Consider the following 16,642-nt stretch of genomic DNA (forward strand, 5'->3'; position numbering starts at 1 on the left):
TACTCCCTGTCCCATTAGGAATCCCACAAGGATCCATTCTAGGTTCTCTTCTATTTTCCATCTTCACCAGCAAGCTTCACACTGTCACCCACCAGGCTTCTACCATACAATATGTGGACAACTCTACACTCATATGTGCAGCCCTTTCTGTTTCTAAACACCAAGAAATAACCCAAAAATCCTTTACAGAGATAGAATCTTGGCTCTCTGATGCTCAGTTAATCCTCAATCTCAATAAAACTAAACTTATGATTTTCCTGCACAGCAAACCTTCAAACCTCCTGTTCACTTCATGATACATTCTTCTAATAACACAAACATTTAACCTGTTTCTCACATTAAGCTTCTTGGTGTTACAATCGATAGCAAGACGAGATCTGGCAAACACATTGCCCTAACTATAAACAAGTTCACATTAAATTAGGCTCTCTGTACAGAGTCAAACCCTTCCTCACTGACTCCACAAGACAGTCTATTACCAGAACACACCTAATCTCTACTCTTCTTTATGCATCACCCATTTTCACTAACCTGTACAAAACACTCCTGGCAAAACTAGATGCCTGCTACAACAACATTTCCAGATTCACCACCAACTCTCCTAGATCCCATCACTGTACTGCCCTACGCCAACTAAACTGGCTTGATCTCCCAAATTACCTCATATACACACAACTCACTATGGCCCACAGCATCCTTTACATGCCATATAGGTATCTTGCACTCTGCAACCTACTTCAACCCGAATCTAATAAAAGACTACTTAGATCTTCTGACAAATTCCTCTTACAAGTCACAAAAGCAAACAATTTTCTGGTGGTTCTCTTTATATCAACCGTATTGCCAGAACATGGAACTCAATTCCCCAAAACATACTAACCAAACCAAATCACCTACAGTTAAAATTTCTCCTCAAGTCTCACCTATCTAATTCTCGGCTCTGCTCCTGCCTTACACTTGGCTGATTCCTTCTCCTCCTTCCTACCATCCTTATAGGCTTTCCTTCTTACTGTTGATCTTTACTCACTCAACCTGATTAGGATTCTTTCCTTCTCTTCTAATTCCCCTCCTACACTCTCACTCTAGATTCCCTGTCTAGTCCTCTGTGTCTTATAGGTTCATCGGTGTTTACTAGGCTAATGACCACAAGGGTCATTTTAAGCCTAGCCATGCATCCCAAATATCTGACAAGTTCTGATACCCTTGATAAGTGTAAGCAGGGGGTTGGGAGATGAACCATTTACAGGTTACCTGTGTCCATTATAGACATAGGTGCCAAACTAGTGAGAGTTTCTGGTTTTCCATCCAATTGTCCAAGTTGCACTTGATTTGGGTTAGGGAGGACCTCTCCTTCACATGGATGGGGAGCCTGTTCCATAGACGGGGTAGACTCTGGGATACATACCTGTCTCTCCAGCAGGACCTATTTATATCACAGGCAAGGTTTAAGTCTTTAGAACAGGTAATTCTAGTGCTGTTTGTTTTGTGGATATACAGGAGGTCCATCAGAGTGGGGTCTGACAATGCCCTGTATGCCAGACCATAGATCTCTCCTCAAAATCCTGTAGGAAACAGAATACAGGGAGGGCCTTGAGGCAGTCTGCATAGGACATTTTACTTATGCCCTGCATTCTTTTAGTGAGGAACCTCTGTGGACATTCCAATTGTATATGCCTGCTTAGGTTCATACCAAAGGGTGCATTGTACTCATAGCTCTGAATGCCGAATATGGTGGAACAATGACTTCCTTGAACTTAGATGCTATACCTTTGTTTATAAGTTGGTCAATATCAATGATTTCCTCACCATTGTAGACACATGATGGTCAAAGGCTAGATCACTATCTATGTGTGTCTGCAAGTCCCTAACTACTGGGCTAACTCTAAGGGGTGTGTTGTCAATATGATATTTACCTTGGATGGATGACTTCCCAAAGGATACTATTATGCATTTCTTGGCATTTAGTTTTAGTCCATGGCTCTGACACCAGTTGTTTGTCTGTGTCTGCCCCCTCCTGGAGAACATTTGTGTCAGTGTGAGATTCAATGACAGCTCCTAATTTGCAATCATCTGCAAATTTAATCAGCCAGAGACCACTGACATTGGCCATGACGTCTGAGAAGTAAATGCCAAAAAGGAGCTGTCCAAGTACTCTTTCTTTCTGAATTTCTCTACTACATCTTACTCTAAGTTTACTTCAGTCTTAGTTAACCATATTTAACTACTTCCTACCATCCATCTCTTGTATAGTCAACTGTTCTTTTATTAAATATCTCTATTTATTCCATGTTATCCTTCTATGTACCACTACTGTATGAGCTTATGTATTGTATAATTTATTTGTAATTATCTTTATTCCTTTAGGGGCTTTTCCTCCTGGGCCTCTGCTAAAATAGAGCCTGTGCTCAGTCGGACATTCCTGGTCAACAAACATTAAATAAATAATAAATAAATAAAAATCTCTAGTGAGGTGCATACCAAATGGGGCATTGTATTCGGTAGTTGTCTAAAACAATGCTGATTATAAAGGACAATGACCTCTTTAGATTGGGAAGATATTCCCTTGACATTTAGAGGTGCTAAGTAGAAGGACTTCCAGACTACTGTCCTTATATGATGGTTAAAAATGAAGGCACTATCAACCCAAGTTCCAAGGTCTTAAACAACATTTTCATCTTCGAGCAAGATGCTGTGTATGCTATATACTGGGGAGAGGGATTGCTTATCAAATGTGACAATATTTCACTTGTTAGCATTTAATCTGAGTCTATTTTCAGTACACTACGTAATTAAATGTGTTAGTTCTTGCTGAATGGCTTTTGTGTCAGAGGACGACTTGACAATGGCTCCCAGTTTACAATCACCTGTAAACTTCATTAACTAGAGGTCTTAGTTCATGGTCTGGAGATCCAGAAAGTAAATGCAAAAGAAAAGAGATCCTAGAACTGAGCCCTGACAGAAACCACTGGTCACGTTCATACTCTCTGATAAAGCACCTGCTACCTGAACCATGTGAATTCTGTCTTTTTGGCAGCTTAACATAGCAAGCTATTTGTAATTCATTAAGCTTACTTACTATGATAGCATGGGGGAGCGTGTCAAACTCCATGGTCAGGTCAAGGTCAGGTCAATGGATAGCATGACTACTGTCAGCAGCCTCTGTTATCCTTTTGAAGAAGTTAACCAGATTCACTAGATATGATCTACCCTTGACAAACCTACTTTATCAAGCTCTTGGCTTTGCAAATAAGAGTTGCCAGGCTGATTGTCCAATAATTCCTGAATCAGTGGTGGGGCCACCCTTGTGGAGTGACATCACTTCTGCGGTGTGCCAAACCTCAAGTCGGTGGTTAAAGTCTGTAAAAATAGTTTAAGGAGTGGCTCTGCCATGGCTTGCTTAGTACTGTTTATTAAATAGTCCATTGGGGCAGAATTTTTATTCTTGGAGAGCATCTTCAGTACATGTTTTTAGTGATGATTAGGTGGGGATCTGAGAGATTCAGGGATAAGAGGGCTTTGGATAGCCATTTCTAGGGAAAAATTGACACTGAATTTGTTTGCTAGTGTACTGACAATGTCTACTGGATCTGAGTACTTGGTGCCATTATGAATAAGTTTAGAACACTATTGTGTATTATTTTATTTTATTTTAGTTTAGATTAAGTGTCCTTATTTTCAGATGCTAACCTAAGTCTATGGGCTGCTTTAGTAGACTTAGTAGTGTCTTTAAGTTTTTAGTGAATTCTCAGATGTTATCATTGGTATGAGGGTCTTTTGATCAGCTGCATATTTTTAAGGAGTTTTTATCCTTTAATTTTAGAAGTTATTTATGTTGCCAGACCACGGTGGTTTGTTTTTAAATTTCCCATTATATTTAGCTCTGGTTAGGACTGCTAGTTGTATTTATTGAACTAAGTGGGCATAGAATTCCTTTGTGGCAATACCTGCTGTAGCAACATCTGGATGTATGCTGCTTTAAGTGAATTTTGAAATATATAAGAAAAAGCATTCACTGAAAATTAAAGAAAAAAAAGAAAGCAATGATGATTATGAAGATGAAGATGATGATGATGATAATTAAATTATCTACAGTATATATCCTAATAAAACAAAAGTTATATCAGCTTTGCAGAAGCTGCACTGCCAATATAGTTTTAAAACATAGTGCAGTTAGTCAATATAGTAGGAAGCCATTGTTGTTGTTTGTAAGTCATTAAGCAGTAGAATTAAATATAGACCACAAATGTAGATAAAACACTTCAGAAGTCTGAAGTTTCATACCTTATGACATTACTTAGTTATTCTTAATGTTTTGTTTTTCTAGGTGATTGACTGCTCAATGCCACTGCTTGGTGAGCATCAGGATGAAGACCGTCAGCTGATTGTAGACCTCGCTGTCAACAAAATGAACCAAGTACTCCCTCGAACTCCAATTCCATCACCAGTGCGACCAACTGCAGGCATATCCCCTCAGGTATGGAACTGTTATGTTATGTTAGAACTGAAAAAACACTTCAGATCACCTAAAGTATCACTAGCATTAATACATTAACTTATTATGTCTCTATTCAGTAACAAAACTACCATAATGTATAGCTGGGTAATCATAATTCTTAACAGCTGAATAAAATTTAGACATAAGATGGACTCCTGGCAAATAGTGTAATGGTTTTGCCCTCAGGCTGTGTCCAGTAGGCATCATATTTGTACACCAAATACTTATTCATCCAAATACTGTAGGGCTAGAGATGCAATGCATTTGTCTAATATGTTTTTAGGTGAAATGCTTTAGTTGTATGTTCTTTGAGGAAAAAAAGGCTCAGATATGCAATTGTCTGTTCTAAATTGTTTTCAAACTCTACTATTCTCTAGAAAATAAAGCACTAATGTAAATGCAATCATCCTCACAAGACAGGACAATAGTATGTCCAATGTCATGTACTGTGGTTTTGGTTCCATCATTCAGGACCTAAAGACAAAAGAATCTTATCCTTGTTTTGACATAATGGAGATAAAAAACTGTTACAAATGGCATATATTAAGTAAACGCATATTAACTGACCTCATTCAGTTAACAAGAATACCGACTAAAGTTCCTAAGAAATGTCACTAGGAAATTTGGTGAGCTATTGAGTGTTACTTGCATACATGGTGAGAAAGGTAGTCTTGTGTTCTTGTTGCTATTTTTATTATTACTGTTACTATCTGTGGAAATGTAACCGTTAAATAGTCTGTGGAAATGTAACCGTTAAATAGTCTGTGGAAATGTAACCGTTAAATAGTCTGTGGAAATATAACCGTTAAATAGTCTGTGGAAATGTAACCGTTAAATAGTCTGTGGAAATGTAACCGTTAAATAGTCTGTGGAAATGTAACCGTTAAATAGTCTGTGGAAATGTAACCGTTAAATAGTCTGTGGAAATATAACCGTTAAATAGTCTGTGGAAATGTAACCGTTAAATGGGTAAGTGAAGTGTTGTTTTCTAGACCCTTTCAGCCATGGCCTGAGCCACATTAAAAGGTCAAACGTAAATAAGTAAGAGATACAAAAAAGATAGATAAATAGATAGATAGACAGATAGACAGACAAGTTGTTTGACAAGTAGAGATAACTGAAGTATCCATGGAAAGCCCATTTAAACATAAAGAGAACTTATAGACTCTGCACAGATAGTGAGGGAATGTCAGAGCTGAACCCCAAATCCTAAAACTGTAAGGGAGAAATAAGCTCTGAGCTACCATGCTACCCATGAGGGATGTACTGAAACCTTAGTTTTACAGTCCCAAAGCCCAGCTGCCTTTCAGAATAACCCAGGTATATATCCTAAATGCAGCATTGACCCCCCACAGGACACACACACACACACACACACACATACACACACACACACATGGCGGAAGTCAGGCTGATGATAAGTACAATCTACATCTTCCTCTTAAATTGGGAAGTGCAGCATATAGCCAGTCAGTTCCATAACCCTGTCCACTCCCTACTGTTTCTGGGCTGTTCTTCAAATGTGGTTCACCAGTGTTGTACTCATAAGCAAAACCTATCAATAGAACTGGCATTACTTGTCAAATTACATAATGGATTTTAAGTTAAACAGAACTCCATACCAAATGTATTGATCAACCAAAACACATTCAAACTGGAGATGCATAAGTTTGCTTCAGCAGGAAGAACAGATTTTACAAAATGCCCGAAGGAGTAAACTGCATGTGTCTTGAAACTAGGATACAGAAGCATGGTCCTTCAGTATGCCCATAACAGTGTAATAAACTAAGCACTGTTGGAGTGGAGCTATATCCAATTGATTGCTGTGTCAGTGAGCTCAGACCAAACAAGACACAGTATAACTGTACTCATATCAGAGTGCAGCACACCTGTTATGGATTACTTGTGTTATGTAATTAATTTTTCCTTGTGAGAGACTTCTCCATTAGTTCTGACATAAACCTAATGAAATAGCAAAATTACCACTGAAAATGGAGACTATAGCTGTGGAAGTAATACTGTCCCTGAAAAAAGAGCTCTTCATAACTGCAACATTGTTACCACATTTCCTATGACAAAAGTTACTGATGTGCAGTGAAAAAATAAGAAAAAAAGTCAGCCGCAGCCTCAAGGCATTGTTTAGAGACAGGCATTCTCTTTGTCTTTCTCAATATAGAAAGAAAGAAAGAAAGAAAGAAACTACTGAGAGAGGTTTAACAGTCAAGAGCACAATGTACGCAATATCTATGCAATAAATACCCAAGTAAATCTAGGGATTAGTATTATTTTATCAAGGACTGGCTTGTGTCAAACAATGCACAGGAAAAACAAACCAACCCTTTATGAATGGACTTATCATTAACTTTTAGATGAAATTTCATATCAGCATAAGAATAAACAGAATTTTCTTTGAAAAAAACAACAAGCACCTATACGTCAGCACCTGTAGCTCCAAAGGCCCCGTAGCAGAATTAATAGTGACTAAAGGTGGTCGAAGACATTTTTAAGAAAAAAACTACTGAGCCAGCAAAACAGTGAGACTGGAATCGAAAAATATTTATTATTTCAGTATTAAAACAAATAAACCAAACCAGTTTTGGCTGGTAAACAACACAGCCTTCATCAGTGTGAAGTCAAATCTATATCTCCATTTGTCTTATATACCTACAAATATTGCAATGCAATTTCCTATTGGTTGCTCTAAAATTGCTCATTAAGTCCAGGTGGGAACAACCCACCTAACTTGACAATCCATTTCTTCTCTTTAGAGTCCAAAATAGAATGCAACCCTGTTTTATTTGGTGTATTTCCTTTGACTATGTCAATTATCATGAAAGTAAACTTGGCAGTAGTATGTGTATAATGTTTATACAGTGCACTTCTGGACATTTTGTTTTTAATGTCACTCATATGCTCCGAGATCCTCAGCCTGAACGGACGTGATGTTTGGCCAAAGTAAAAAGAGCCACAACTGCATGTGGCTAAGTAGATTAGCCATTCACTACTGAAATTTGCCTAGAATTTTACATCATAAACAATACCACAATTTTTGCTGGTGAATTGTTTTGATTTAAATATGTTGTTGCAGTGATGCTGCATGGGAGACATCCTGTAAGTGCTTCACCTGAAATGGTGGTTTGTATCTCCTGATAAGGTGTTCTTAAGTGTGAATGTTTATAATAACTAAAAAAAGAAGCAAGATTCCTGCCTTTATGAAAAGAAAATGAACACCTATCTGGTAGCATGTTTCCTAAATTCAGATCACACTGTAGAATGTTCCAATGCCTGTGTACACTAGTGATGAGTGCATCAGAATTCTTACCATATGTTTTAACAAACCTGATTGGTTCTGAAGTCTGTTGTTCATGTTTCTTATACACCAAAAGATCATCCCTCTTAAGTGTGTTGGACCAATTGCTGGCCTGCAGAACCTTTCCCATCCGATATCCCCTAGACGTAAATCTATGTGTCAGATCATGCTTGTGTTCCTGAAAAGTGGATTCTTGAGAGCAGATCCATCTCATTCTGATATATTGAGATTTGGGGATGTTTTTGACTATGTATGGTGGATGAAAGCTGGATGCATGGAGGATGTTATTGTATTGTGGATAGTTCCAGAGCACCTTTGTACTTAAATATTATCGGGTGATCTGGTAATGGTGACATCAAGAAACGTAATAGTATCCACATCATAATTAACTGTGAAGTATAAACCCCATTTATTTTCATTGAGGTAGTTAAACTCCATCAGATATTCCACATCCGTCCTCCATACCATCCAGCAATCATCCAAATACCGTCTCCAAATGTCTATTTCATCCAGGTACATGTTATGGCCTCTGTTGTAAATAAGTTGTTCCTCAATGAAGGCCATGAATAAATCTGCATATATAGGGGCAAAAGATGCCCCCATAGCCGTGCCTTTGGTTTGCCAATAGCATGTATCCTGGTAGAAAAAGACATTGTTTGTTATGACATGTTCTGTCAGGCCTATAAGAAATGTGTTAAACCCTGGCTGGTATAATTCGGATTTATATAGCCAGTACTCAATGGCTTCCAACCCAGCCCCATGGGGGATGTTGGTGTATAAAGCACTAACATCAAGTGTACACATAAACCATTCCGGTTCAAGCTGAGTTTCTGAAATAATTTTAAGAAATTCTGTAGTATCTTGTAAACGTGAACGTACCCACCATAATAGGGGCTTCAGATGTTTACTGAGAAATATAGATAATGGTTCTGTAATGTAACCTCTACCTGAAATGGTTCTGTAATGTAACCTCTACCTGACACTATGGGTCTTCCAGGTGGATTTACAGGATCTTTATGTATTTGTGGCAAACAGGTAGATGTACTGACTGGTGGGATCACTAATCATAAGTTGCTGCATGACTCTGCCAGTGATGATACTTTCCTCCTTTGCCTGTAACAGGAATTCATCTATTTGCTTCTTAAACCTAGATGTGGGGTTGGCAGGCATTTCCAAATAGTAACGCCTATCTTGGAGTTGTCTTTTGGCCTCTGTATCATATTGTAGCCAGTTCATCAGTACTACAGCCCCACCTTTATTCACAGATAAGATTACAATATCCTTTTTATTCTGTAATTCCACCAATGCAGCACGTTCAATCTTTGAGAGATTATTTGGTTTGCAAGTAATCCCAGAACTATGATAATGTAGATCTTTAAGAACACTGTTCTAGAATTGATGCACTATGGGATGCATAGGAGGCTTGTATCTAGATTTGTGATATATGAAGGTGTCCCTTTCACCATAATCAGAGCCCCCAAATTGCAACCTAAGATTTAATGTTCTACAAAAAGTCATAACATCTTGTGCTGAGTTGTCTTCAGTAACGATAAAAACAGGGATAAAAGACAAACCTTTATTCAGAATAGACATTGTTCTGTTGTTAGAGTATCATCAGAAATGTTCAAAACATTTTCATTTATTTCTGTGTTGCCAGTTTCAAAAGCCCTTCTAGATTGTTGATTTTTCTGGTGTTTCCTACCTGCTCGCTTATATTTGGACCTAAAGGGGCTGAAAACTGTGTCCTTTTGGGGGTCGGTGATTCTGGTGCATGGTGCATGTCTGTATCTGTATGAGATGAAAGATCATCAGTAGATGATCCTGTCTCAGCTGGTCATTTCTTAAGAATCGACCTTGGTCTTTTACGTTTTAGGGTTCTGGTTTGCCCATGTTCAAATCTGACCTGTTTATTATTGCTAAAGGGATTGCCACCCTGATAATCCATCTGATCTCTTTGAATTTTTTTTAACTTTCCTTGATTTAAGTTGTTCCTCAAGATCACTGGCAACTTTATTTAGATTTCTTACAAAAAAGGCTTCTCCTTCATATTTCTGTACACCAATACAGAGTTTAGTGACCTCACTAATTTCCCGGTCAATCACTCTGTCAAAAAAAAACAACAACCCCTCCCAAGAGCAGGTAGGAAACACCAGAAAAATCAACAATCTAGAAGGGCTTTTGAAACTGGCAACACAGAAATAAATGAAAATGTTTTGAACATTTCTGATGATACTCTAACAACAGTACAATGGCTATTCTGAATAAAGGTTTGTCTTTTATCCCTGTTTTTATCGTTACTGAAGGGCCTCTACAAAACCCATGGTGGCTTGCTGCTAAATGGCTATCCATTGCTTGTCTAGCTCTTCATCAGCCTCACTGACCAGAGGCTGTGTTCTAATTCACAATCCTCTGGGAGTGATCCCTTTTGTCATATAGGCTTTGAAGAGCTTAGAGTGCCAAACATGTGACCTAAGTGATCTCATGTGTCTATGTAATTTATCAAAAGCCAACCCACAGCTAGACTCAGGACCCAAGGGTATCTCATGAAGTCCATTGGTGGATGATAAACCTAATCCAAATACACCCAAATCCTTCCTATCAGCTGTCAAACCAGATATTAGTCTAGTTAACTCCATGATATAAGGAAAAAATTATTTAGTTATTCTGTATTGAATAATAAGAGTGACTTGATAAAATCAATATTAGAAGTGCCAATATATTGATATCCAGATTGAAAAATTGCACTTCCTCACAGCTGATAGCTTACTATAAACAATATTAATATAATCCAATATCCTAGCAATAATAGCCAATGATACCTACATAGCAATGCTATGCCAAAATATTAATTCAGCTGCGGTTAATCCTATCTCTCCTAAATTAGAGCAATAATAGCCAAAAACTCAAACTTGAAACCTGGCATCAACCTGGTAATAATAATGCTACACTCCAACATTTAAGAGTTCATAGCTTATCTGAAACCATCAATGTAATTCCTGTATGTAATTGGATAACAAGTCACCCATCAAAACCAATCTATAATTCTGATTTGCGAGCTGATAACTTGGGTCTTGCAAAATACAGGCCCCTATAGATAGGGAACCAAATAAGCCTTGTTCTAGAAACAAGCGTTGTTCAAAAAAAAAACAACAACCCCCCCCAAGATCTGTAGTAAGCTGTAGTTGGATATAAAACTTAATATGCAATGGTAGTCAGTCAGCAGCAAAAACAGTTGGCTATGTGTGGGTTAATTAAACTGTACCCAAAAGAAGTACTCTTAGTGCATCAGTCCTAGGTCAACTCAGCCCTGAACCAATAACTCATATAGATTTAAATGAAGTTACCCTACTTAAACACCAACAATTGGAAATACCCAACAATACCTTAAAGGACCTCAGGTGAAATAGTCCCATCCAACAATAAATCGTTCAGAAATAGGTTAACAGACTTATAACTGATGCTGATTTCATTAAAAGAGATACAAACATAAGTTAATATCCAATAACATCTCTAGCATTTTCGTAGAATAGTCTAAAGTGATCATGATTACCAGTCCTCCTCCTCCTGTTTCTGTCTTTATTAAATAGTTTTATCCTGAGACACTACTTTCAGCAATGATTTTCTGGTTTAGTTACTTCTTAGAATGATAAGAAATGCATCATTTTCTAATATCAACTTCACAACACTTATCAAAACTATTCAAATTTCATTAATTGCTCCTATACTAAAAAAAACACACAACTTTATTCTTCTTATAGACCTATTTCACTTCTAAACAATGATTATAAGATGTTTATATCTATTATTGGTGACAGAATTAAGGAACCCATATAGCACATATAATTAATTTTGATCAAACAGGTTTTATTTATCAAATGCAAACCCATGATAATATTAGACATATACTAACTTTTATTGATGTTGTAAATAGAAGAGATCAGAAAGCCCTGTTAATTAGTTTAGACACTGAAAAAGTGTTTGATTCTTTGAATTGGGGTTATTTAAAATTCTTGAATGATTGGATTTTCCTACATGTTTTATTTCACTCTTAAAGAATATATATGAAAATAATATGGCTTATGTTAAAATTGACCTTTTACTTCAGAATACATTCATTTGACTAAAGGTACTAAACAGGGTTGTCCATTATCTCCAGTTTTATTTGCCCTTGTCATTGAAATATTTGCTAGTTCATTTCAAACAAATTCAAATGTAACTGGCATAAACTTCATTAATCATTATACAGCTAAAATTATGTTATTCGCAGATGACATGCTATTAACCCTTCCTAATTCAGCTTTAACTCTTCTAGAATTACAATTCACAATAAAGTATTTTCAGTCTATTTCTGGCCTTTATTTCAGTCAATCAAAATCTAAATTCCTGATAATAAATAAAAGGAATAAAATTCAAATATGAAGAAACCTTATTATTGGCAAACAAATCTCAATCTTGAATACTTAGGCACAACTTTACTAAAGTACTTAGATGATATAATCAGATTTAATTATAAAAACATCATAAACATATTAGAAAATCTCATTTCTAAATGGAATAAGCTTATTATATCTTTTGAAGCTAGACTTCAGCTAATAAGGATGATTTTTTTATTCACAATTTTATATATAATTCAAGCCCAGTCTATTTTTTCCAGTTAAACATTATATTAATGAAATAAACAAACAATTATTAAAACTTCTTTGGTTCCCTCCCAAAAACAGAGCAGCAGTACTTCATCATGTTAGACCATGGGATCTTGGAGGAATTCATTTTCCAGATATTGATACTTATATTAAAGCATCAATTTTTAAAATTATCTTAAATTGGGTGGATACTAATTATACTTCTAATTGGAAAACCTTGCACTTAACTATCCTCTAAAACATTAATGACAATTTGAATTTTTTTCAGTACAGCTAATCGTGAAAATTACTTTTGGTATTATCTTTGTAATTTCATACAGTATAATTTTCTCCTCCATCTTACTCCACCTATTTAAAACTCATTCTTAAGACCTTCAAGAATACAATTCATTCCTGCAATACCTGGATATCTACCAACTAAAGAAAAATGTAGGCAATTTTCTATATAAATGCTCTGTAGTCCAAACTTGGAACAAACTTCCCTTATACATACATTCCATTACCCACTCATCACACTTTAAAAAAGAACTCAAACTTCATCTACTTAACACCAAAACTTGTCCCTGTCATGACCCCACATAACCCATCATACCCTTGTATATGTATCTAAAATAATCTCTCCGCAATTCACCTAGTAACCTTCAAGGCAGTTAACCTGCTAAACACAACTAGCAATACTGAAGGAATTAAATCTTATATGAATCTGTAGTTTTTTTGTAAACAATGGTATGTGTTCATCACTATGTGAATGCTTTCTACTTTATATCTTAGACTTGTATTTTCAAATTTCTGTAATTCTTTGATTGTGAAATTTTTTATACACTGTAGTTTTTTATACACTGTAAATTGTTTGTAACTAGAGCTTTTCTCCTCGGGTCTTGACTGAAAATGGGTCACAAGCCCAGTTGGACCAACCCGGTTAACAAATGTCAGTAGATAAATAATTTAGATATTAATAACTGATTCCTATTTATTATTACTTTTATTATCACTGCAAATTTCTTCAGTAAAGTCCATAGCCAGATATTTTCTTTATAGGATACGACAATTTTTATTTGTTGGCAACAATGTTTTAAAAACATTAAAAATGAAGATACTCAGCAACATATTATAGAATTCAATTTAAACCCACATGATTGTTTATTATTGCAAAGTGTTAAAATACAAGCACAAGAATTGTGTCTCTCTCTTACTCATTCACATTTTAAGGAGAATCCTAAATTAATCTTTCTTTTTTATAAAATTATATATAATAAATCTATAATTGAAAATTTAAGATCAACATTTTATAAAATATTAATAAGACACAAGATGAATTTAAATGATAAGTTTTGGAACCATATTACACTAGGTAATTCCTCTTGTTTATCCTCTGAAAATAAATATCAGATATTTGTCTCTATTAAACATTCTTCCTGGTCTCAATATTGGCATATATTTACATGGAAGTTTTTACATAGAGCATTTCTAACTCCTAATAAAATAGCTAAATTTAACAGAAATAATAATATACACTGATGGAGATGTGGGTTCCTGTCAGAAGAGTGAATGCTTGAAATAGTGAACACTAATAGGTCAAACTTTAAAACACGAAACCTGAAAATGTCGAAGGCACGTACATCGATTTTTTCCCCAGGGAAAAAAAATTGATGGGCTGTTCTCCAGACTTTGCTGTTTCCTCCACTGTGGTGCAATCTCAGATTTGGTATATTTAAGTTGGGGGGGTGTAGGGGGCTCAGCCCCCACATCGGGGGTTGTGGGGGGGTGAAGCCTCCCACTTTATTTTGCCTGTACATTGTTTTTTGTTTGTTTTTTGTTTTGTTCTTTTTTTTGGATCAGTGAATTTCTTCCCTGGGAAAAAATTCACTGATCTGTTCTTTCCACATTTTAAGGTTTCACGTTTTTAAATTTGATAAAAGAGCGTTCGCTATTTTTAGCATTTGAACTTCTGATATAGATGCGGAGATGTTCTTAACATCATAATGATGATTGGATTCAAGTCTTTTTTAATTTTCCATCTTTAAGTTAATATTGGTATAATATAGATGATTTTTTGAAAGCTTTATTTTCTGATACATTTTCTTTAGCAAATCTTTAATCTCATTTAATATAAACAATAGACAATATTTAAGAAAGATAACTTATCTCTGTTATGGACTGTTCTTGCAGTTACAAGGAAATGTATCACCAGAAAATGGAAATCAACCTACACCACCACCTTTCGAGGACAGATACAGTTGCCTTTATGTTTCATTTTTTTTCAAAGTGATCTCTTCCATAGGACATAGCACTCCTTTAATATTTCAAAACCCTTTATATATGATGCAGACCCGGTTAACATACTGGTAGAAAAAGTTTAAATTCTCAGTTTTTGACTGCCCCAGCTTCAACTCACCAATGACTGGAGTTCCTCCATAGGAAATCCCTGTTGGCAAGTTATACAGTAAGTAATTCCCTTTTGGGGGGGATTTCCCCCTTCTTCAAGTTTGTACAACCATGAAGTTGATATATATAAGTTTGGGGGGCTTCCCATCAAGGGTTTAAGGAGGTTTGCTTTAGTGTAAAAACACTTTAAAAGGTATTTTTCAGCAAAATATTTTCATCAAATGCAATTCAAGGATTCCAATCCTCAATGCATTTGCTTTCATCTGCTCATAGTGCAAGCTTCAGACCCCATAGAAGCAGCACCATAACCCAGATCAGACTGGATTGTATAGACTAAAAACAACTGCATCATAAGTGTATTTCAGTGGACATCTCTAAAAAACAATTCAGCTAGTAGTGCCTTGAAATATTGAAATGAAATGAAGTAACAGGAATACATTTTAGGGCAGTGCAGTGAAACAGTGAGCAGTACTGTCACCTCACAGCAAGAGCTTTTCCTGGTCAATTATTAACTGGGGTGCCTTCTGTGTGGAGTCTATATGTTCTTTCCAAGTCTGTTTGGTTTTCTTTCAGGTGTTCCAGTTTCCTCCCACCATCCAAAAACATGCTGTAGATGAACTGGTGTTCTCCAAGTTGCATATAGTTTGTGTGTGTGTGTGTGTGTGTGTGTGTGTGTGTGTGTGTGTGTGTGTGTGTGTGTGTGTGTGTGTGTGTGTGTGTGTGTGTGTGTGTGTGTGTGCGTGCGTGCGTGTGTGTGTGTGTGTGTGTGTATGTCTTATGTGACAGACAGGCATCCTGTCTAGAATGGGTCCCAGAGCCTTGTACCCACTGATTGCTGTATTAAGCTTTGGTCTGCTAATGCACAGCTCTCATTTATGCCTGATTTTGTAGAACAACCCAGAGTTTACCTCATGTCTTGCCCTGTTCTTTGTAAAATGTTTGATTTTAAGGTAATAATCCTAGACTTTAGAGTTTCTTACGTCTTATGGTTCAGAAAGTGTATGCTGATGCAAAACACATTGTTTTATAACTTTTTTAAGTGAATTTGAGTAATATTTATAATGTATCCCTGATTTTGGGGCCTTTTACTCCCCGTTATTTTTTTTTTGGCTTTGTCCTTGATTCTTGAACAAAAACATGGTCAGAAAAAGCACACCTCCAGCTTGACTGTAGAGAAACTGAGACCCAAATCATCCAGTTGCCTAAAACAGGTCAGGGTCACCTGAAAACTTATGGACTGAAATAGTATTGGATGTGACATTGTCCAGGTGATGAGTCTTTTCCACATGGCAGAGTATACGGGTAACCTCCATTACCTTTGCCATTATGGGCAGAAAGTGTGGAAGGACCAGTGGTCCAGAGTAAGAACCATGCCCTGAGATAGAGATGCTTGGTTCTGTCTCTTATAGATCACCAGGAATCTGAGGACATATATCTTCAATTTTTTGATCACCATAGAGTGATGTGGATTACTTTTGGTCTTTTTCTGAATTTTGTAATGAAATATGAATTCATGGGAAATGATTGGAAGGAATACAGCAATCTGACTTGCAAAGTACTAAAGAACACATCCACTGTGAAGCCGTATTTGCCCTGATGTACTGAGAAGAAGAAGAAGAAGAAGAAGAAGAAAGGGAGAACTATATTCTACTGGGTGGTGAACAAGTCACTCTCTGAGTTCCCCATTTCTGAAGAGCCAAACCAAGATTCAGTCCCTGAATTTGATACTCCAGGAAATATTCAATGGAATGCCAGCAAATTCACTTTAACTGGGATCTGTACTGCTGAGAGAATAATGCCTCTGTTTGT

At 36.4% G+C, this 16,642-nt stretch overlaps 1 protein-coding gene across 5 annotated transcripts in view; it reads left to right on the forward strand.

Annotated features, from left to right (window-relative positions):
* The window catches only part of SYN1 (synapsin I), a 2,007,545-nt gene that overhangs the window by 1,618,206 nt on the left and 372,697 nt on the right, over window positions 1-16,642 (forward strand). For all 5 annotated transcript variants that reach the window (XM_044080298.1, XM_044080299.1, XM_044080296.1 and 2 more), the window contains one exon: window positions 4,325-4,474. In XM_044080298.1, the coding sequence (XP_043936233.1) occupies window positions 4,325-4,474 (150 nt within the window). The remainder of the gene's footprint in view (window positions 1-4,324; window positions 4,475-16,642) is intronic.

This window comes from Protopterus annectens, chromosome 8.part0, assembly GCF_019279795.1.
Source record: "Protopterus annectens isolate FY-2018-M chromosome 8.part0, PAN1.0, whole genome shotgun sequence".
Lineage (NCBI taxonomy): Eukaryota > Metazoa > Chordata > Ceratodontiformes > Protopteridae > Protopterus > Protopterus annectens.